Genomic DNA, 23,697 nt, shown 5'->3' with positions numbered 1-23,697 from the left:
TGGTTATTCACACAAGGTTAACCCTTGCTGCCTGGAAATATTGGAAGTATACGGAAGCTAGGAGAAGACAGGAAAGATGAAAAGTAAGAGAAAGACGAAGGCTGGAGGGAGAGAAAGAGAGACAGGAAAAGGCAACTACCGATTTCCCCCGGGTGGGTCAGTCCGGGGGTGCCGTCTACGTGAAGCCGAGGCCAAAGGGGTGTGTTGCCGCCGCCGAGGGGCCGTAAAGGTCCAAACACCCGGCATTGGCTCAACCCCCAGGATCCCCTTTTCCCCGGACACGGCTAAGCCGCGCACGGCTACACGCGGGAGGGTCCAACCCTCGTGTGCTCGGGTCCGTGGTGTCGCAACACACCAAACGCCTGCTGACGCAGACGCCCCTGCGGGGGATCGCGATCAAGAGTGGTCGTGTGACACCGGTACTACACATGGCTACTTATTGGCTGCGCGCGCCTGACTTCAGCATGTCGCCTTTCTCCGAGTAAATGCGGCGCGGGGCGGAGAGAGGGGGAAGGCTGCTCGGCTTGTTCGCACCTTGCAGTGGTTAAATATTCCTCGCTTTACACACTTTTCCTTCCGGCTTGCCTGATGTCCCTCGGGTTCATAATGTGTATGTTAAGAGATCTATAATCTTTCATTTGGCAGATTTTCTTGTGCCCACACTGACGCCAAATTTAGCAAGGCATATTTCTTCGTTTTGCCTCTTTGATGTATGCCTGCTTAGTGCCAGTTTACATGCCGTTTGGACGTAGTGTACCCGCAGCAAATTCTTTATTATTTAGCTTTTGCTAGTAGTGGCTGTCATTGGTGACGTGCGCTGACCTCACTTACCAATAAGTTAATTACCATGTTGGCGGACCACTTTAGGTTAAAGCAATCATGCTTGTACTCTCTTTCTGGTTTCTGCGTTATTAGGCCTCGGAAATGGTGTGTGTGCTCAGACTTAAAAAAACATTGTTTACTGGAATTTTTATATTAACCTTCGTCACTTTTTTTTTCTTTGATCAACAGTGTTCCCTCAGCCGAAAAGATGAGGGCTTCCACAGCCACTCCAGATTTTGTATCTGAGCAAGGTGAGCACGTGAGAATTACTGCCATAAACTATTGTTAAATGGCTGCCTGAAAAACAGAAGACAATTTTACATTGGACCTGCGTATTGCTTGCAGTTTTCACTATGGTGCGGTTTGCTGGAGACAACCAGGCTGAGGCGTTGCCATCATGCTGGATGACAAATGGAATGTGCTTTTCGCCAACTGGCTACTCTGCTTCTCGCCTCAAAAAAGCCATCATGCGCTGCGAAATGCCGGACCCAACATTTGAAAGGCACAAGATTGTGGTCATTGGAACAACAAGTAAGTGTGGCAGGCCTAAGAGTATATAAATAGCAATCTGTGACCCCCTCAATATTACGCTTGCTTGCTTGAGCCATGTACTTTTCATTAACAGTTATTTGTCAAGGGTCAGCTTGAGCATGCACTTTCTCACATTGTTTTTTTTTTTGTTGTTAAAAATGTTGACTATGGTGTCATTGCACACCTAAGATTTTTTTTTACCCAATTTCCTGGGAAGGTAGGCATTGCCTACTTGATATGCTCTCTACATTTCCATATTGAAATGGAGATTAGGCCGAGTTCGGTTTAATAATTGTAGCAGCATTGCCGCAGTCACTTTTCTTTGTCTCTGGGTTGATCTGCATAGCTGTGTTTAACAATTTCACTGTCAAGTTTTTGTCTGTGCATAGTGGCAATGGCTTGAATTGATTTTATGTCCCCCACCTGCCCCGACAGCCATTACTGTGCTAAGGAGTGACTTCACATATATGGTAAACAGTGAATATATGGAAAAGACAGCATGAAAGTACCTCACATCTTGGGAAAGGCATCTGTGTAAAATAATTGTTGTGGTCAAGGTTAACAGTCGCACTCTTTATGAAACGTGATAGTTCTGCGACAACAGGTGGTTATATTAGTAGTTTGTTGTACGTGGACCTGTTGAGACTGCGTAAATATTGATGAAAGCTAGGTGTCAGTAGTTGCATTTATTTCTTTATATTATAAAGGAGGTTTATTCAGGTTCGCAGCGACCGCCGGTTCTACGATGCACCGAGCACAGTGCCCGAGCTCGAGCTTCTGCTGCGCGCTTGATGCTGCCGATGCTGCTGACCCAGTGCGCACGTTCGTTATCTTCTTTACAATGGCCCCGCGGAAATAAAGGAGTCATCCTGGCGACTTAGGTTACTGGATACGGCTTGAGACGCTGAACGTAAGCGACTTCGCGGTTACGACGTCGCATGTCGGACGGCGGCGTTAGCGGCTCAATCAGGTAATTCACGGGTGATGTTCTTTCGAGAACGCGGTATGGCCCGCCGTACTTCGGAAGGAGTTTTGAAGCGAGCCCAGGCGTGCGGTGTGGCACAAACAACCAGACGAGAGCGCCCGGGAGAAAAGTGGGAGTCGAGTTCTGGGCATCGTGAACGGCTTTTTGACGGTTCTGGTCGTCCGAGGTGAATCGGCGGTCCAGCTGGCGACATTTCTCGGCGTGTCTGGCGGCTTCCGAGATCGGCAGGCATTCGGATGGGTCTGGCCGGTAGGGCAGAATGGTGTCGATTGTGTGCGAAGGATGACGGCCGTAAAGAAGGTAAAAGGGTGAGAATCCGGCAGTGGCCTGAGTCGCGGTGTTGTAGGCATAGGTGACAAACGGAAGAACGTGGTCCCAATTAGAGTGATCAGGTGAGACATACATGGCGAGCATGTCACCAAGAGTTCGATTAAAGCGTTCCGTGGCACCGTTAGTCTGTGGGTGTTAAGCAGTGCATTTACGATGAACAATAGCGCATTCAGCAAGCAGTTGTTCGATGACTTCAGATAAGAAGCCGCGGGCTCTGTCGCTTAAATGTTCACGTAGACCTCCATGACGAAGGGGAAAACGGTGAAGTATGAAATTGGCGACCTCTTGCGCTGTAGCATTTGGTAGAGCAGCGGTCTCCGAATAACGGGTTAAGTGGTCTACCGCAACGATTATCCACCTGTTGCCGGTAGGAGTCAACGGAAATGGCCCGTAGAGATCTATGCCCACGCGATCAAAGGGTCGGGATGGGCATTGCAGAGGTTGGAGTTCACCGGCGGCATTGTGCGGTGGCGCTTTCCGGCGTTGGCACTCATGACAAGGGCGGACGAGCTTTCGAACGAAATTATACATTCCGCGCCAGTAATAGCGGTGCAGAAGTCTTTCGTAGGTCTTGAAGACTCCCGCATGGCCACACTGAGGGTCGACGTGGAACGAGGAGCAGAGCTCTGATCGCAAGGTTCGTGGAATGACGAGTAACCAGGTGCGTCCCTCAGGGCCATAGTTGCGTAGATATAGTAGCTGGTCGCGAATCGCAAAATGAGGCACTTGGCGCCGAAGCGTGCGTGACGCTGGATCTTTCGACGTATCCGAGAGAAGGTAGAGCAGAGATGCAGTCCAGGGATCATTACGCTGTGCAGCAGCGATAGTGTCAACGTCCAGAGAGGATAATGTGCACTCGCAGGGGGAGTCGTGACTGGCCTTCGGGGGAAGCGGTGATCGGCATAGCGCGTCAGCGTCGGAGTGCTTTCGCCCGGAACAGTACACCACGCGGATGTCGCATTCTTGGATTCGCAATGCCCAGCGGGCAAGGCGGCCCGATGGATCTTTGAGCGTCGATAGCCAACATAGTACGTGGTGGTCGGTCACTACGTCAAAAGATCGGCTGTATAAATATGGGCGAAACTTGCCAAGCGCCCACACAATGGCCAAACACTCCTTTTCGGTAACGCTGTAATTGGTCTCCGCCTTCGTTAACGTGCGACTCGCGTATGCGACGACGTATTCTGCGTGGCCAGGTTCACGCTGTGCCTACACAGCGCCAAGGCCTACACCGCTTGCATCGGTATGGAATTCAGTTGGCGCTTGCGGGTCAAAATGGCGAAGAACGGGTGGCGTCGTGAGAAGACGGCGCAAGGTTGTGAAGGAGTCGTCACACTCTGGTGACCATGATGAGATATCTCGGGCGCTACCAAGGAGCTGCGTGAGAGGCGATATAATTGACGCAAAGTTTCGAACGAATCGCCGGAAGTAGGAGCAGAGGCCGATAAAACTGCGTAGCTCTTTCATAGTAGCAGGTTTTGGGAACACAGTAACAGCACGTAGCTTCTCGGGATCCGGACGAATGCCCTCCTTTGACGCGACATGGCCTAAAATTGTTAGCTGACGAACAGCAAAATCGACACTTCTTCAAGTTAAGTTGCAACCCGGCGTTGGTCAAGCAAGTGAGTACGTGCTGGAGGCGATGATGATGATGATGTGTTGTGTTTAGTGGCGCAAGGGCCAGGTTTGGCCAAAGAGCGCCATGACAAGTGTTAATGTTTATTTATTATGGAAGATGTGACTTGGCTGTAAAGTGGCCTAAAAATAGTCGCTGTAAACTGCGTAAAATCTACGTGCTATAAAATTATGGCGATGATTTATGAAGAAAACTATGACCATTAAAATCCATCGTAGTAGAATGATGCAAAATGGAAAATGTATAAGATAGTAAAATTACTTGGAGCACTGCTGCCTCGCCAGAGCCCTTGAAACACAAGGGCCTAGAGGCGCGTGCTACACGAAAGAGCTATCACAGCGGTATCCTCTGAAGAGAGGACCCGCTACGAACATGTGGGGCTAAGAACATGCAAGACAACATCTTTCAGGAAGTCCAGGACTGCGCTGGAGTCAAACAGCGGTTCTGGGCCGAGTAACATTACTGGATGAAGGGGGATGTGCTGGCGGTATGCTAAGGGAAAATGTTTCTTTCTTTCAGATTCGGCTGCCCGACACTCCAGAAGGACGTGGAGGACGGTCAGCCTCTCCCCGCATCTACCACAGGTTGGAGGCTCGTTTCCGGTGAGTAAAAAGTTATGTGTGCCAAATGTGTGTCCTATTCTTAGACGACAGAATAGGACATCTGTCCGGCGTGATTTTGTTACGGAAGGCCAGAGTCCTAACTGTGGCTTTATTAGGTGGAGCTTATTATCTTTTTCCGCGTCCCACATGCGTTGCCAGTGGGCACGCAGCCGCCTTCGCAAGAAAGGCCTCAGATCTGTGACAGGCACCTCAGCGGTAGGGTTAACGGCTTGCGATGCTATAGACGTAGCCATCTCGTCCGCCAGAACGTTGCCCTCGATGCTCCTATGGCCAGGCACCCAGCATATAATGATATGCTGGTTAGATATGTACGCTTTACACAAGACGGAATATAGTTTATGAAGTGCTGGATTTTTGTGTCTATAGGGTGACATCAAGGCCTTCACGACGCTTAGGGAGTCCGTATATATCGCTGATTTTTGAAGTTTCGATTTTCTTATGTTATTTACAGAAGACAGTACTGCGTAGGCCTCGGCCGTAAAGATACTTGTTTCCGGATGCAGTACACCAGATTCTGAGAAGGATGGGCCGAAGGCAGCATAAGACACCCCGTCATTTGACTTCGAAGCGTCTGTGTAGAACTCTGCGCAGGAGTGCTTGTGCTGGAGTTCAAGAAAATGCATTCGGATTTCTATCTCTGGTGCGTGTTTTGTTACTTCTAAAAATTATATGTCACATTCAATCAGCTGCCACTGCCAAGGTGGTAACACCTTGGTTGGAAGCATTAGGCGAAGCTCGAGGAGTGGGACATGTATCTCATCACTAAGCTCCCTCACTCGAAGCGAGAAAGGCTTTCTTACAGAGGGGCGATTATGGAAAAGTGTAGTGCAGGTCATATCCTTAACAGTGTTGAAACATGGATGTTGATTATTGGAGTGCACTTTAAGGAAGTATGTGCAGCTGATGTAAGATCTTTGCAGATGGAGTGGCCACTGATTCGATTCTACATACAAGCTTTGAATGGGGCTAGTTCTGAATGCGCCTGTGGCCAGACGGATACCCAGGTGGTGGATGGGATCCAGCATCTTTAGTGCACTCGGGGCGGCAGAGCTGTACACTATGGCGCCATAGTCTAACCGAGATTGAATAAGGCTCTTATAAATATTCATTATACATTTCCTGTCGCTACCCCATGTTGTGTGTGATAGCGTCTTTAGTAAGTTCATAGTTTTTAGACATTTAGTTTTGAGATATTTTATGTGCGAGATGAAAGTAAGCTTAGAGTCAAGTATTACACCTAGAAATTTCTGTTCTTTGTTGACAGGTATTTGTTGTCCACCCAGTTCCATGCAGGGGTCTGGAACCAGGCCTCTCTTTCTTGTAAAGAGAACACATGAACTTTTGTGTGGGTTGACTTTAAATCCATTTTCGTCTGCCCACTTTGACATCTTGTTCAAACTCTGCTGTACTTGTCTTTCGCACACTGCAAGGTTACATGATTTAAAACCTATTTGTATGTCATCTACGTACACGGAATAAAATATAGCTGGTGGTAATGAAGCGCGGAGTGTGTTCATTTTAACTATAAAGAGCGTGCAGCTGAGCACACCTCCCTGGGGTACACCAGTCTCCTGTATAAATGGACGTGATAGTACATTCCCGACTTTCACGCGGAAGGTACGGTTGGACAGGTAACTTTCTATCAGCTTTAGCATATTGCCATGGATGCCCATTCTCGACAACTCTCGCAATATTCCGTACCGCCACGTTGTGTCGTACGCCTTCTCCATATCCAGAAATACTGATAGGAAAAACTGTTTGTGGACGAAAGCGTCGCGAATATATCCTTCAATACGTACAAGATGATCGGTTGTGGACCGCCCTTCTCTAAAGCCACACTGACAGGGATCTAGCACTTTCTTCAGTTCAAGGAAGTGAATTAGTCGTCGATTAATCATCTTTTCAAATACCTTACAAAGGCAGCTTGTGAGGGCTATCGGGCGGTAACTTGCCACTGAGGAAGGGTCTTTGCCTTGTTTCATTGATTGATTGATGGATATCGTTTCTTGGCGCAATGGCCAGAAATGGCCAAAGAGCGCCATGACATTTGGTGATGAATGGCAATGAATATGATGAATATGGTGGTAATCGAGTGGCTGTATATTGGCCTAAAATATTCGCTTTAAATGGTGTAAAATATGCATCTATTAAAATAATGTCAATGAAAAGTGAGTCCTATGGTTGTCAAAGAACGTTGAGAGCAATAAGATACTAAAATATATTGTGACGCGCTAACACAAGAGTAAGTGACAGTACGAGCAGCCAGAGACCAAAAATGCCAAGCACTAAGCGACGGTTCTCCAGCTGGCGCGGGATCCTTGACCTCGTCGTCTTCTTCGCCGTTTTTGCTGGGCACGCAATGCTGAATGGTCGCTGGCTCATAACACCAGGTGGCATTATTCCCCCTCCCTATGAAGCATCGACTCGATGCTCAAACACAAGACGTACACGGAAAATACGCACATTAGGTAAGACATTAAAAAAAAGGGGAAAACGCGCTAGCACACATACGGGCATGCACACGAGGCAAAAAAAAAAAAATTGGGTTCTGTCGTCGGGAACAAAAAAAAAAAGAGAAAAAAAAAACACTTCGCAGTTCTTTGGAGGACGACGCGACGACAGCAAAAAAACAAAAGTTTGTTTCACCGGTAGACTTAACATCACCGTGCAAAATACGGCTTGAGGCGGACGACATGTACAGTCTCTGCCCGTGGTAAACGGCGCTTGGGCGATGGTAGGTCTCCGTCCGGAACCACTTCATAATTCACGTCGCTTACACGCCTTAGTACCGTGTATGGTCCGAAGTACTTGCTCAGGAGTTTCTCGCTGAGGCCTCGCCGTCTAATGGGGGTCCAAACCCAAACTTGGTCACCAGGCTCATAGGTAACTTGTCGATGGTGAAGATTGTACCTTATGGCATCGGTACACTGCTGCTGTCGTATGTGGACACGGGACAGTTGACGGGCTTCCTCGGCACACTGAATGTACTCCTCGACGTCAGGAGCTAACTGGTCGAGCTGATCGATGTCTTCATATGGAATCATGGCGTCGAGCATAGTTTGAACATCTCGACCATAAACGAGGCGAAACGGCGTAAATCGTGTAGTTTCCTGTGTGGCAGTGTTGTACGCAAACGTTACGTACGGCAGGATTTCGTCCCACGTTTTGTGCTGCACATCGACGTACATAGAGAGCATGTCTGCCAGTGTTTTGTTTAGTCTTTCTGTCAAACCATTAGTCTGAGGGTGGTATGCAGTGGTCTTTCGATGACTCGTGTAACTCAACTTGAAGATGTCGTCCAGAAGCTTCGCCGTAAATGCCGTCCCTCGGTCAGTGATGATGAATGATGGTGCGCCATGCCGAAGCACAATGTGATGCATAAAAAACTGGGCAACGTGGTAGTGCCTTCGTCTCAGCGTAACGCGTCAATTAGTCAGTTGCGACAATGATCCACTTATTGCCGGAGGAAGAGAAGGGAAATGGTCCAAGAAGGTCCATTCCAACTTGATCAAACGGCGTACGCGGAGGGTCGATGGGTCGTAGAAGGCCTGCAGGCTTGAAGGGTGGTGACTTTCGGCGCTGGCATTCACGGCATCCTTTCACGTAGCGTTTGACGCAAGCAGTCAGTCTAGGCCAGTAGTACAGTTGCCGTACCCTGTCCAGAGTCCTTGAGGAACCCAAGTGACCAGATGTTGGCTCGTCGTGGCAGGCTAATAGAATGTCGTCGCGAAGGGCTTGAGGCACTACTAGAAGATGTGGTTTGTCGCCGGTACCTGTGTTTCTTTTGTATAAAATGCCCTCTCGAAGGCAAAATGATGACAACCGTCGCGAAAGTGGGCGAGGAATGGACGCGATGCTGCCTTCTAAGTGATCAATTATGGGCCTTAACTCAGCGTCCGATCGTTGTGTAGCGAGCAGGTCCGGTCTGCTGAGGGCTCCCAGGAAGGCGCTGTCGTCTTCCTCGTCAGGATTCGGAGATTCAACAGGTGCTCTTGATAGCGTGTCAGCATCTTCATGTTTCCTACCTGACTTGTATACGATGGTGATGTTAAATTCCTGGAGTCGCAGACTCCAACGTGCCAATCGTCCAGAAGGGTCTCGGAGGTTGGTCAACCAACACAAAGCGTGATGATCGGTCACAACTTTAAATGGCCGCCCGTAGAGATACGGCCTAAACTTTGTAGTAGCCCAAATAACCGCGAGGCGCTCCTTCTCTGTGGTGGAATAATTGGACTCTGCCCGTGACAGAGTGCGGCTCGCGTAGGCGATAACTCGTTCAGTTCCGTCTTGCCGTTGCACCAGGATAGCTCCAAGACCGATATTGCTGGCGTCACTGCGTACTTCTGTGTCAGCATCCTCGTCAAAATGACCGAGCACAGGAGGAGAAGACAATCGATGTTGTAGCTCCGCAAAGGCAGTCTGTTGTTCATCAGTCCAGAGGAATGGCACGTCGTCACGTGTAAGGCGAAATAGCGGCTCTGCAATCTTCGAAAAATTTTCAATGAAGCGTCGATAATAGGCACACAACCCCAAAAACCGTCGGACACTTTTCTTGTCGGTTGGAGTGGGAAAAGCAGCTACGGCATCAGTCTTCTCGGGATCGGGCCGAACACCTGCCGCGCTCACGACGTGACCAAGGAACTTCAGTTCCTCGTAACCGAAATGGCATTTCTCTGGCTTGAGTGTAAGGTCAGCCAATCTTCAACATCCTCATGTATGGCGCCGTGGAAGGGATTTGGCGTTCGCGGATTCAGTAGCGTACACTGAATCGGCGTTGGGCCTTCCATACCTGTTGGCGCGGTCGGAGCTGCCATTTTCTCTGCGACGAGTCCAAACTCAGGGGCTTGTCCACGGATCCTTCTGCTGGCGCGGTGTACAGGCGTAACCACCGGTACGGGGCTGGAGCTCCTGCTGCTCGGAGGGGTGTTGTGCATAGATTAGATTACCCAGCACCTCCACCAGTTTGTCACGCGCTAACACAAGAGTAAGTGACAGTACGAGCAGCCAGAGACCAAAAATGCCAAGCACTAAGCGACGGTTCTCCAGCTGGCGCGGGATCCTTGACCTCGTCGTCTTCTTCGCCGTTTTTGCTGGGCACGCAATGCTGAATGGTCGCTGGCTCATAACACCAGGTGGCAATATTAATTTATAGCAGCACCAGTGCCTCTGCAGAGCCCTTCAGTGCAACGGCTGCGAGGCATGTGCTCTGTAAGTGATTTCATTGCAGCTACAGCCTCTTAGCAGAGGCTGTGCTACAAATAGCCTGGCCAAATGATTGCTATGGTATTAGTTTCTTCTAAGAACTTGAGTACTGATTTAAAATTAAATAGAGGGTCATTGCCTAAAAAGAAGACTGGGTGCAGAGGTATATTATGTCTGTATAAGGAAGGGAAGAACTTTTTTCTCTCCATTTCTAATAATGGGCACTGAATGAGAACATGAAGGACTGTAAGTCTACTTCCACACCTAGTGCATGTCGGAGGGTTAGTTCCAGTTAGCATATACGAGTGAGTGCTATAGGTGTGTCCAATTCTTAACCTACAGAGCAGTACTTCCTTATGTCTCGTTGTTTTCTCAGAGATCCAGTTTCCTATTTTCGGTTTGATTAGGTGCAGTTTGTTGGATACCTGAGTGTCCCATTGCCGTTGCCAATATTTCCGTAGTTTATGCTGTAAAAATGGTTTAAGGTCTGTGTAGGGTAAAGGTATATTAATGTTTGCATCACAAAAAGGTACGGATGTAGCCCTTTCGTCAGCAGCTACGTTGCCCTCTAGGCCTCTATGGCCAGGCACCCAACAAAGAACAATCATTTGGTTAGAGAGGTACGCTGAACATAGAAGGTTATAGACTTCATTAAGGATGGAGTTTTTGTGTTTTCGTATACTTGATATGCAGCTAACAACGCTTAATGAGTCTGTGAATATGACAGCCTTTGTTATACCTGTTTGTTTTATGTTTCACAGCAGAGAGGATCGCGTATGCCTCCGCTGTGAAAATGTGGGGTTTGGATTTAATGCACCGAACGTTAGAAAACGAAGGTCCCAGCGCTGCATAAGCTACACCATAAGTACACTTTGAAGCGTCTGTATAAAACTCTGCGCAGGAGTACTTCGCCTGGAGTTCGAGGAAGTGTGAATGTATATGCACCTCAGGCGCATGTTTTGTTATTGCGACGAAAGACATATCGCACTGGATAGACTGCCATTCCCAAGGTGGTGCAAGGTTAGTGGGAGTCATTAGGACTGTTTCTTTATGTTGAATACCGGTTTCATTAGCCAGTTGTTCTAAGCGCACAGATTGAGGAGCTCGAACAGATGGGCGGTTACGGTAAAGTCTTGCAGAAGATAAGTCAAGTACAGCTGAATAACACGGATGTTCGTCATTCGATTTACATTTTAAAAAGTAGCAAAAGCTTAGGTATGTTCTGCGCAGGTGTAGGGACCATTCGTTCGCTTCGACATACAGACTTTCCACAGGGCTTGTCCTAAATGCGCCTGTTGCCAGCCGTATACCTAGATTGTGGACCGGGTCGAGAATTTTAAGAGCACTGTCCGATGCGGATTGGTACACCACGGCTCCGTAGTCGAGGCGTGATCGTACAAGGCTTTTATACAGGCTAAGCAAACACCTCCTGTCACTTCCCCAGCTTGTTCGAGAAAGCAGCTTCAGCAGGTTCATAGTCTTTAGGCACTTGGCTTTAAGATATTTTAAGTGGGGAATGAAATTAAGTTTTGTGTCCAATATAATACCTAAAAATTTATGTTCGACTGACTGATAGTCGTTCTCCGTTAAGGTCAATGGCGGGTTTCGGTGAAATGCCTCTCTTGTTTGAGAAGAGAACACATGTGCTTTTTTGCGGGTTAAATTTAAAACCATTTTCTTCTGACCACTTTGAGAGTTTGTTTAGGCCGAGCTGTAGCTGTCTCTCGCAGATGCTAAAATTGCACGATCTAAACGCTATCTGCACATCGTCCACATAAACCGAGTAAAAGAGTGTGCGAGGTATGATGGTATGTAAGGAGTTCATTTTCACAATAAAGAGTGTACAGCTCAGCACTCCACCCTGCGGTACACCTGTCTCCTGTACGAATGATCGTGACTGCACATTGCCAACTCTAACACGAAACGTTCTGTCAGACAGATAGCTTTCAATAATGCTCAGCAGGTTGCCACGTATACCCATTCCAGAAAGATCCCGAAGGATCCCAAAGCGCCACGTAGTGTCATACGCCTTTTCCATATCAAGGAATACAGATACGACAAGCTGTTTGTGGATAAAGGCTTCACGGATGTACGTTTCCATGCGGACAAGCTGGTCTGTCGTCGACCTACCTTCCCTGAAACCGCATTGGTATGGGTCTAATGTTTTGTTGATTTCAAGATAGTGGAGCAAGCGTTTATTCACCATCTTTTCAAAGAGTTTGCATAGGCAGCTTGTCAACGCTATCGGTCTATAACTATTTGGCAAAGAAGGGTCCTTACCCTGTTTCAAAATGGGAATTATAATGGCCTCTTTCCAAACAGAGGGAATCTGGCCGGAAGACCATATACCATTGTAAAGAAAAAGAAGGGTTTTTTGTGTTTCAGATGGCAAGTGCTTTAACATTTCATATATTATGCGGTCAGAGCCTGGGGCAGATTTGTTGCAGCCATTTAGTGCTGCTTGAAGCTCTGCTATGCCAAATGGTCTATTATATAGCTCACATTTTGCAGTTTTTCGTACTAATGGCTGCCGTTCTATTCGTGCTTTATGTCTTTGAAATGTGTCCGAATAGTGCGACGAACTCGATATGTGTTCAAAGTGTACGCCTAGAAAGTTCGCCTGGTCTTCCATACTATCTCCCTGTGTATTTACTAAGGGTAGCGAGTAAGGTTGTCGACCTTTTATTCTTAGCACTCTATTCCAGACCTTTGTCTCTTCCGTGTAAGAGTTAATTCCTGATATATAATTTTGCCAACTCTCTCTTCTAGCTTGTCGGCGCGTTCTCCTTCCCTGAGATTTGACATGCTTGAAATTAACAAGGTTTTCTGCAGTCGGAGAATCGCGGAGCAGCCCCCATGCTTTGTTCTGCTTTTTACGCGCGTTACGACATTCCTCGTTCCACCATGGAACACGGCGCTTGTTAGATGATCCCTTTGTTTCTGGGATACATTTGGTCGCGGCATCAATCAGAAAAAAAGTCAAGTATTCAACCGCGGCTTCCAGGCTTAGAGCAGAAACGTCAGCCCACGATATGACAGTAATTTTTCGGAACTCTTCCCAGTCGGCTGAATCAGTTTTCCACCGAGGAAACTGTGGGGGACATTCATTCGTCTTCGGTGTAGACATAACTATCGGGAAATGGTCGCTCCCGTATGGATTTCTAATAACGTTCCATTTAAGATCAGGTAAAAGGGTGGGAGATGCAATACGGAGGTCTATAGAGGAATAGGTCTTATGTGCAGTATTATAATATGTAGGTGCCTTACTATTCAAAAGGCATGCACCAGATGAAAAGAGAAACTGTTCAATCAGTCGACCTCGCACATCGCAATGAGAGTCACCCCATAGGTTGCTGTGTGCATTAAAATCTCCTAGAACCAAATAGGGTTGGGGTAATTGATCTATTAATGCATGGAATTCATGTTTATGGAGATGATAGTGCGGGGGTATATACAGAGTGCAGACGGTAATAAGTTTGTTTAGAAGTATGGCTCGAATGGCCACTGCCTCTAGGGGCGTTTGTAGTTGTAGATGTTGACACGCTATACCTTTATCGAGTATGATGGCTACGCCGCCAGATGATGCGATGGCATCATCACGATCTTTACGAAAAATAACATAATGACGAAGAAAGTTAGTGTGTTTAGATTTAAGATGGGTTTCCTGTAAACACAGCACTTTTGGGGTGAGTTCGTAAAGAAGTTCTTGAACATCATCAAGGTTTCTGAGGAGACCTCTGACGTTCCACTGCATAATTAGCGTGTCCATAATGAAGTTAATTTGGTGCTGTGTGTACGGAAATAGAAGTTATGCCTTAGATTACAGTGCTCTTTCGAGGCCCTGTAACCGGGGTTTTGTTCTTTTTGAAGCGTTCGAGGGACCCTCGCCGCTCCTTAGGCGCTTGGTGCGCCTTGAGGATAGGTGTAGTGTCCATTGCCTCTGGTGAGGCGCCGGACACGTGCTCTTGCGAGCGAGAAGGTTCCCGGGAAAGTCTCGCCTTGGAGGGCAAGACCCCTGCGCCCACCAGCCCGGAGGTCGATGGGGCACCCTGCGGGATTTGGCTGCGCCGGCTGTTGCCAGCGCTCGAAGGGACCTGGGAAGATGAGGCAGCCTCGGCTACGCCCACCTTCGGTGTCGATGGTCCCTTCTCCTCGGTTAACGGAGCAGCGCGAGCTGCAACCGCCGCGGGGGCAGAAGGCGTAACTGCCAACTCACTGGGTGTGGGTCGGTCAGTCGCCGGAGGCCGTTGTGGCGCTGCCCCCTTACGCGCCACATCGGCAAAGCTGCTCTTAGACAGGTATGACACCCGCGTCCGTGCCTCCTTGAAAGATACGTTTTTTTTTACTTTGATTGTCACAATCTCTTTTTCTCTCTTCCAGGACGGGCAGGACCGCGAGTATGCGGCATGTTCGCCATCGCAGTTGACACAATGTGGAGTGTTCTGGCATGTTTCGGAGGAATGTTCTTTGTCACTGCACTTGGCACAAGTGAGCCGGCCTCGACAGTTCTGTGAACTGTGGCCGAAACGTTGGCACTTAAAGCATCTGAGAGGATTGGGAACGTACGGCCGAACACGAAGTTTGATATAACCGGCCTCTATGGACTCGGGGAGGACACTTGAGCTGAAAGTGAGTATCAGGTGTTTTGTTTGGATTTCTTTTCCATCTCGCCTAATCTTGATTCTTTCGACATTTATGACATTTTGTTCACTGAAGCCCTCCAAGAGTTCAGCCTCAGTGAGCTCCAGCAAATCATCGTCTGAGACAACGCCTCGGCTGGTATTCATCGTGCGGTGCGGGGTTACTACTACTTGGGTCTCTCCAAATGATACTAGTTTAGGCAGTTTCTCAAATTGTTTCTGATCGCGGAGCTCCAAGAGGAGGTCACCGCTGGCCATCCTCGACGCCTTATAACCTGGGCCAAAAACTTCGGTAAGGGTCTTAGATACCAGGAACGGGGAGATAGTTCGGACTTGTTTCGCTGGTTTTTCTGTGTGGATCACATGAAAACGAGGAAAATTGTGGACTTGGCGTCCAAAAAACTGGAATACATCATCGGTGCGCCCTCTTTTCTGAGGGCGATCAGGTAGTTTAGGGAAAGCATGTTCCATAAGTAATGTTGGGTTTTCGGCCGCGATGCCGGCCACCCACCATGGAGCCCTACAAGGGGACGTGACAGAAGTTCCTGCAAGGGAAACCCTGCCAACGCCAGCCGTACATCGCTGCTATAACCAATTACAGCATAACCAAGGCTGGCTAGCTACACAAGGTTAACCCTTGCCGCCGGGAAACTAGGAAGTGAGGAGAAGTGATGAGAAGACAGGAAAGATGTAAAAGGGGGAGAAAGAAAGACGAAGATTGGAGAGGAGGACAGGAAAAAGCGACTGCCGATTTCCCCCGGGTGGGTCAGTCCGGGGGTGCCGTCTACGTGAAGCCGAGGCCAAAGGGGTGTGTTGCCGCCGCCGAGGGTCCGTAAAGGTCCAAACACCCGGCATTGGCTCAACCCCCAGGATCCCCTTTTCCCCGGACACGGCTAAGCCGCGCACGGCTACACGCGGGAGGGTCCAACCCTTGTGTGCTCGGGTACGTGGTGTCGCAACCCACCAAACGCCTGCTGACGCAGACGCCCCTGCGGGGTTGCCTTGTTTCAAAACAGGCACAACAATGGCTTGTTTCCATGCGGTCGGAAGGTACCCCACAGCCCAAATAGTGTTAAAAAGTGCAAGTATTGTAACTTGCATGTCACTGTGTACGTTTTTAATCATTTCATACATTATTCTGTCCGATCCTGGCGCAGAGCTCTTGCATGCGTTCAAGGCAGCTCTCAACTCTGCAATACTAAAAGGACGGTTGTATGGTTCATTCTGATGACATTTTCTGATTAGAGGCTTGCATTCTTCTATTTGTTTGTGTTTGAGAAAGGATTGTGAATAATTTGTTGAACTTGACACGTTCTCAAAATGCTCCCCAAGTGAGTCCGCCTGGTCTTGTGTTTGCCGCCCTCTAATCCTATTAACTCTGTTCCAGGCTTTGGCCTCATCCCTAAACGAGTTAATACTCGATAAAAATTTGTGCCAGCTTTCTCTTCTGGCCTGTCGGCGGGTTCGCCTACCTTGGGACTTTATTTTTTTAAAGTTCATCAGATTCTCTGCAGTGGGAGAAGCGCGTAGCAACCCCCACGCCTTGTTCTGATTCTTACGGGCGATCCTACATTCGCTGTTCCACCACGGTACACGTCGTTTGCATGCCAGACCACTCGCTTCGGATATGCATTTTGATGCGGCAACTATTATGAATGATGTAAGATACTCTACAGCAGCATCAATTTCTAGAGAAGACATGTCGGCCCATGAGATGTTAGTGAGAGTTCGAAATTTCTCCCAGTCGGCTGTGTCTATCTTCCACCTAGGAGCTTGTGGAGGACATTCGTTTTCTTTAGATGTTCTTATCAGTATCGGGAAGTGGTCGCTCCCGTAAGGATTGTTCATAACTTCCCATTCGAGTTCAGGCAGTATACACGGGGAAACTAGGCTGAGGTCAATTGATGAAAATGTTCTGTTGGCGAGAGAATAATATGTGGGTGCCTTCTTATTGAGCAGGCATGCACCAGAAGAGAAGAGGAACTGTTCAACAAGACGACCTCGCGCATCTATACGAGAGTCGCCCCACAGGGAGCTGTGCGCATTGAAGTCGCCAAGAACAACATAGGGTTCTGGCAGTTCATCTATAAAGGACTGAAATTCATGTTTAGTTAATTTGTAATGTTGGGGTATATAAAGCGAGCAAATAGTGATGAGTTTGTTTAGCAGAACAACTCGCACCGCCACTGCTTCAAGGGGCGTTCGAAGCTGTAAAGGTTGACATGCTATACTTTAATGTGTGAGAATCGCAACACCACCCGATGATGCGATGGCATCATCGCGATCCTTACGAAACGTAACATACGTATGGAGAAAGTTTGCGTGTCTGGATTTTAAATGTGTTTCCTGTAAACACAGCACTTTTGGATTATGTTTGTGGATGAGTTCTTGCAAATCATCAAGGTTTGTAAGGAGACCTCTAATGTTCCATTGAATGATTTGTGTATCCATATTTAAAATAAATTGGTGCTCTGTTTACGGAAACGGACGGGATGCCTTAGATCACAGAACCCTTTCGAGGCCCTGTAATAGGGGTTTTGTTCTTTCTGGAGCGTTCGAGGGAGCCTCGCCGCTCCTTAGGCGCTTGGTGCGCCTTGAGGATGGGTGTAGTGTCCATTGCCTCTTGTGAGGCGCCGGACACGTGCTCTTGCGAGCGGGAAGTTTTCAGAGGGAGTCCCGCCTTGGAGGGCAAGACCCCTGCGCCCACCAGCCCGGAGGTCGATGGGGCTCCCAGAGGGATTTGGCTACGCCGGCCGTTGCCAGCGCAGGAAGGAACCTCGGAAGTTGAGGCAGCCTCGGCTGCGCCCTCCTTCGGGGTCGATGGTTCCTTCTCCTCGGTTGACGGAGCAGCGCTAGCTGCAACCGTCGCGGGGGCAGATGGCGTGACTGCCGACTCACTGCTTGTGGGTCGGACAGCCGCCGGAGGCCGTTGTGACGCTACCCCCTGACGCGCCACTTCGGCAAAGCTTTTCTTTGGCAGGTATGCAACCCGCCTGCGTGCCTGCTTAAATGAGATATTTTCTTTCACTTTGATCGTTACGATTTCTTTTTCTTTCTTCCAGGATGGGCACGACCGCGAGTACGCGGCGTGCTCCCCATCACAGTTTACACAGTGTAGAGAGTTCTTACATTCTTCAATTGCGTGTTCAAGGGCACTGCATTTCGCACATGTTTGGCGGCCTCGGCAGCTCTGCAAGCTGTGGCCAAAACGTTGGCATTTGAAACATCTCAAGGGATTTGGCACATACGGTCTTACACGGAGCTTGATGTACCCGGCCTCGATTGATTCGGGCAGGACACTTGAATTGAAAGTGAGAATTAGGTGCTTGGTCGCAATTTCTTTACCCTCGCGCCTTATCTTGATTCTTTTGACATTTATGACATTTTGTTCACTGAAGCCCTCCAAGAGTTCAGCCTCAGTGAGCTCCAGCAAATCATCGTCCGAGACAACGCCGCGGGAGGTATTCATCGTGCGGTGCGGGGTTACTACTACTTGGGTCTCCCCAAATGATACTAGCTGTGGCAGCTTCTCAAATTGCTTCTGGTCGCGGAGCTCCAAGAGGAGGTCACCGCTAGCCATCCTCCACACCTTATATCCTGGGCCAAAAACTTCGGTAAGAGACTTTGATACAAGGAACGGGGAGATTGTTCGTACTTGTTTAGCTGGTTTTTCTGCGTGGATGACATGAAACCGAGGAAAATTTTGGACTTGGCGTCCGAAAAACTGAAAGACCTCTTCGGTGCGCCCTCGTTTCTGAGGGCGATCAGGGAGTTTAGCAAAAGCATTTTCCATAAGTACAGTTGGGTTTTCGGCCGCGATGCCGACCACCCACCATGGAGCCCAACAGGGGGACGTGACAGGAGCTCCTGCGATACAAACCCTGCCAACGCCAGCCGTACATCGCTGCTATAACCAAATACAGCATAACCAAGGCTGGCTAGCTACACAAGGTTAACCCTTGCCGCCAGGAGAAAGGAAGTAAAAAGAAGAGAGAAGGAGACAGGAAAGGTCAAAAAGTGAGAGATAAAGACGAAGATTCGAGGAGGGAGAGACAGGAAAAGGCGACTGCCGATGTCCTCCAGGTGGGTCAGCCTGGAGGTGCCGTCTATGTGAAGCCGAGGCCAAAGGGGTGTGTTGCCTCCGCCGGGGGGCCTTAAAGGTCCAGACACCCAGCATCGGCTCAACCCCTAGGATCCCCTTTTCCCCAGACACGGCTACGCCGCGCACGGCTACACGCGGGAGGGTCCAACCCTCGTGTGCTCGGGTACGTGGTGTCGCAACGCACCAAACGCCTGCTTGCGCAGACGCCCCTGCGGGGATGTGCTGGAGGCGGAGCAGGTGGGTTGGGAAATCAGGGGCGAACACTACAATGTCGTCAAGATAGCAAAGACATATTTTCCATTTGAGGCCACGTACCACATTATCCATCATTCTTTCGAACGTAGCAGGCGCGTTGCAAAGTCCGAAAGGCATGACGGTGAATTCATACAAGCCGTGTGGTGTAACAAAGGCAGTTTTCGGGCGATCGGCCTCTGCCATCGGAACCTGCAAGTAGCCTGACCGCAAATCCAGCGAAGAAAAGAACTCGGCTCCCTGCAAACAGTCCAGAGCATCATCGATGCGTGGTAATGTGTAGACGTCCTTCAGCGTGACCTTCTTCAACCGTCGAAAGTCAAAGCAGAAGCGGATGGAACCGTCTTTCTTTGTGACGAGGACCACGGGAGAGGCCCATGGGCTTTGGGAAGGTTGAATGACGCCTCGACGGAGCATGTCATCGACCTGGTCTGCAATGACGCGACGTTCCGTAGCGGACACGCGATATGGTCTTTGTCGCAGGGGTGAGTGAGTGCCAGTGTCGATATAATGCTTGACTGTCGATGCACGACCAAGGGAGGTTTGCGCAACGTCGAAAGAAAGGCGGAAGTGCTGAAGGATTGCGACAAGTTGAGATCACTGCGAAGGCGTCAGATCTTCGGCCATGAATGGGCTGAACACACCAGTCGCTGTTGAGTCTGGTACGGAGAGTGCACTCAGTTCATGGGCAGCAGTAGAAGACACTTCGTCGAGCACGGAGACAATTCGTGTGGAATCGACCGACTCGACGTAACCAAGGCATTCGCGGCGGAGCAGTGATAACGGTGATGAAAGATGATTGTAAATGGGCATCGTGCTCACACCGGCGGCAAGGTCAAGAGCTGCAAAGGGCAAAGGAAGCGCTTTTCGGGTAACAAAGTGATGAGAGGGCATGAAGAAGACCGTCCCATCGGATATGGTACTACAGAAGACTGGTACGAATGCTGACGAGCACGGAGCTATACAGGTGTCTTCTGTCACGACAATTTTAGCGGCATGATGAGCATCGACCGAGCCCAGGTCACCAAGGTGGAAAAGTTCAATCTCAGCCCGAGCGCAATTGATGATGGCATTGTGCCGTGAGACGAAATCCCATCCTAGAATAACGGCGTGGGAGCACGATGAAAGAACTATAAATTCAATCGTGTACAAAACGTCCTTTATGATCACACGGGCAGTACAAGCAGGGGTAGGGCGAATGGGTTGAGCACTCGCCGTTCGGAGCGACAATCCAGACAGAGACGTCGTCACTTTACGAAGCGAACGGCAAAACCTGGCATCCATATCTGAAATAGCGGCACCGGTATCGACTAAGGCGACTGTAGCGACATCTTCGATAAACACATCAATCACATTGACAGGTAAAGGAGGAGGACTTCGGCATGTCGGCACTTGCGCAGTTCTTGCCTCAGGAACTGCGTCGTCTAGTTTCCCTCTTCGTTAGAGACGGGTCGTCGACGCATAGGGGAAAGCGATCGACGACGTGGGGAGGGTGACCGGAGGCGTTCGAAGCGAGGACGGCGATCAGTCGGGGAGCGAGCTGGTGATGGGCCGAAGGGTTCGTAAGACGCATTTGCATCAGGCGGCACATAGGGCGCTCGGCGATCGTCCTCGAACGCCTGCGATCGGCGGCGGCAGAACGACGGCAGTGGTGGTCCAGGGGACGGGAGGGGGAGGGTGGTGCACAGGCTGCTGGAAGCGACGCACGGGCACACTGCGAGGGGCCATTGCAGCAACCGTAGCATAAGTGACTGGTGTAGTCACGACATCCTGCTGATGAACAGCCGGAAGCGCTTCCGCCACCTCTTCATGGATCACATTACGGATATTAGACGGCAAAGTGCTGGCAGACTCCTGAGTGACGGACACCAGAGATAGCTGTCGTACGATTTCTTCGCGGACGAAATCCTTGATTTGGGTTATCAGGGAGGCTTGTTCATGGCCGGTCTCCAGACTGCCGAATGACGCCGCATTTGGTGTGGGATGTCGACTTGTCAGAGCTCGCTGCTTACCTAATTCATCATAGCTCTTGCACAAGCTGATAACGTTGTGAACAGTGCGCGGGTCCGTGGCGAGAAGCATCTGGAACGCGTCATCATCGATTCCCTTTATGACGTGCATGATCTTTTCCGCTTCCGTCATGGCAACGCTCACGCGCCTGCACAAATGGAGAACGTCTTCTATATAGCTAGTGAATGTGTCACGAGTGTCGTGTGCGCCTGTACGCAAACGTTGCTCGGCTCGTAGTGTCGTCACGGCGGGTCGGTAAAACACTTCTGTAATGGACGTCTTGAGCGCCGACCACGTTCGGATATCCCTTTCATGATTTCTGAACGAGAGACTGGCCACGCCCGCGAGGTAGAATGAGACGTAAGCCAGCTTGTCCGAGTCATTCCATTTGTTGTGAACGCTCACCCGTTCGTAGGACGACAGCCACTCTTCAACGTCTTTGTCGTCGGTTCCGCTGAAGATGGGAGGCTCCCGCTGGCGAACGGTGCCAGCGCAAGGGACGGGTGGCGATGGAAGAGTCTGCTGGTCGGCGTCCGGTATGGCGGAGGGTAGCGTCGGAGAACGGAGTTCCAGGATGGTAGAGTGGAACGTTACCCCGCACGGCTCCACCACTTATAAAGGAGGTTTATTCGGGTTCGCAGCGACCGCCGGTTCTACGATGCACCGAGCACAGTCCCCGAGCTCGAGCTTCTGCTGCGCGCTTGATGCTGCCGATGCTGCTGACCCAGTGCGCACGTTCGTTATCTTTTTTACAATATATTTATTTATTGGTTCCCAAAGGGCCTCGAGGGGCATTACATAAGGGGTAGGTAACACTTTTTCACACATTTCTATCAACATGATAATATCACTACCATTTTCAGCCTCAGCACTTCTGGTTCAGCTAAATACTTAATAAAAGTATAGAACGCCGCACTTATGCCAAATGTTGATGTGGAAAAATACCTGGCGTTGTAGGTCATCAAAATGGTGCCCGGTTCCTAACACTAATAATTTTCGAACTGCCGACGCAGGTGCAACTTTTCGTCTTCTTACCGCCGTATTCACAAACCAACCTCACCCTTATCTTTAGTGTTCCTTACCTTTTCGGCTCCTTAACGCGTTTCAAGAACAGACCTTGCCCTCAGCGGCCCCCTTAAGCCCAACTTAAGTTCGCGACGGGGGAGCCTCCTTAAGGTAGCATCTGAGGTGCCTTAACGGCTCCTTATCCATTCCAACATGGCGGCGCGCTACGACGACTGCTTCAGCGAGTTCATCGATTTTGTGAACTGTGCGGAAGAAATCGAGGACCACCAAGCCTACAGTTTTGTGCTGTCATTGCAGCGGAACATTAGGGATCGCCAGAATCCCATGGAGGTGTTCAAGGATCAGGAGTTTTTAGCGAGATACCGTTTCTCCAAGGCAGCTGTGCTCGAGCTGCTGTCCATGTTGCCGCTGCATCAGAACACGGACGGATGTGGTTTCCCTGTGCCGCCGCTGTTGCAACTGCTCGCGACACTTCGTTTTTACGGCGCGGGAACTTTTCAGGTTGTGTCGGGAGACCTGGTTAACGTGTCGCAGCCAACTGTTTCCCGTGTTGTCACGCGGGTGTCTACAATGATTGCCGGAACATTGTTCCCCGCGCTTGTCAAGTTCCCCGACACGGGGAAAATGCACGAAGTCATGCACCAGTTTTATAAGAAGGCGTAGTTTCCCAGGGTAACTGATTGCATTGATTGCACCCACGTGCGGATCAAAAGTCCAGGCGGAAACGACGCCCAAGTATTCAGAAACAGGAAGGGATATTTCTCATTCAATGTGCAGGTAAGTGAAATACGCGCTCTTTTATGCGGCAGACAGAGGCACTTCTTCAAATATCTTAGTTTTTAGAAGTCTTTACAGCATGGTCTTGTCTTGTTTTTAGCCCAATTCAGGTTGAGTGAACAGGGCAAGAAGAAAAAGAAAGCAAGAGGCCAAAATGTCTCTCTCATTTGTTTCTATTTACTCACCCAGAGTTTCGCAAAAACGTGTCTCTGTCGCTTTTTTTCCCGTTTACTCAACTAGACTTGCGCTAAAAATTCTTCCAGACAGAAGTACGGCCAATACAGTAATGCGCTGCCGTTGCTAACGCTTGTCAAGGCTGCATTTCCTCTATGGTAGTGGTTACCGTTGTTGTGCTTTTTAACCTACGTCGGCCTCCCATTACAATGGTAATAAACGCAGCAGGGAATAAACAAAAATGTGCGTGACTTCGCGAGTGTATCAGGTTGCGAGCTCCATAAAGCTAAATATCTGCTTCACTCACTTTTCTCCAAAAGAAATTTATAGTATTCGATTAATGTTAAAATAGGAGATTTTTTTAGGACGCACTTGATCGCTATTGTAACAAGGACATTACTGGTACTCTTTATATAAACTTGAAAAATTATCTGCAGGTAATACAGAGCAGTTGCAAAAAAATCAACTTCATTCTTCTTTTTTTGGCGTGTTTGCAGGCTATCACAGGACCTCAAATGAATTCTTTGATTTGGTTGCAAGCTGGCCGGGCTCAGCCCACGACAGCAGAATTTTTGACAACAGCAGTG

The 23,697-nt window shown here is 49.3% G+C and overlaps 1 protein-coding gene across 1 annotated transcript; it reads left to right on the top strand.

The window, feature by feature from the left end:
- The first annotated feature begins 22,351 nt into the window (after nt 1-22,351).
- Nucleotides 22,352-22,822, top strand: LOC126519196 (uncharacterized). Its single transcript, XM_072284652.1, has one exon. It carries the CDS (start codon nt 22,352-22,354, stop codon nt 22,820-22,822), a length of 471 nt encoding a protein of 156 aa, XP_072140753.1.
- The last annotated feature ends 875 nt before the right edge of the window (nt 22,823-23,697 follow it).

The sequence above is a fragment of the Dermacentor andersoni genome, chromosome 10 (genome assembly GCF_023375885.2).
Source record: "Dermacentor andersoni chromosome 10, qqDerAnde1_hic_scaffold, whole genome shotgun sequence".
Classification (NCBI taxonomy): domain Eukaryota; kingdom Metazoa; phylum Arthropoda; class Arachnida; order Ixodida; family Ixodidae; genus Dermacentor; species Dermacentor andersoni.
Note: the sequence above shows the minus strand (reverse complement) of the source record. Positions and strands in the feature narration are given on the sequence as shown.

What these genes read in the sequence shown, in the direction of transcription:
- LOC126519196 (XM_072284652.1), top strand. Translation starts at nt 22,352, where the DNA reads ATGGCGGCGCGCTACGACGACTGCTTCAGCGAGTTCATCGATTTTGTG.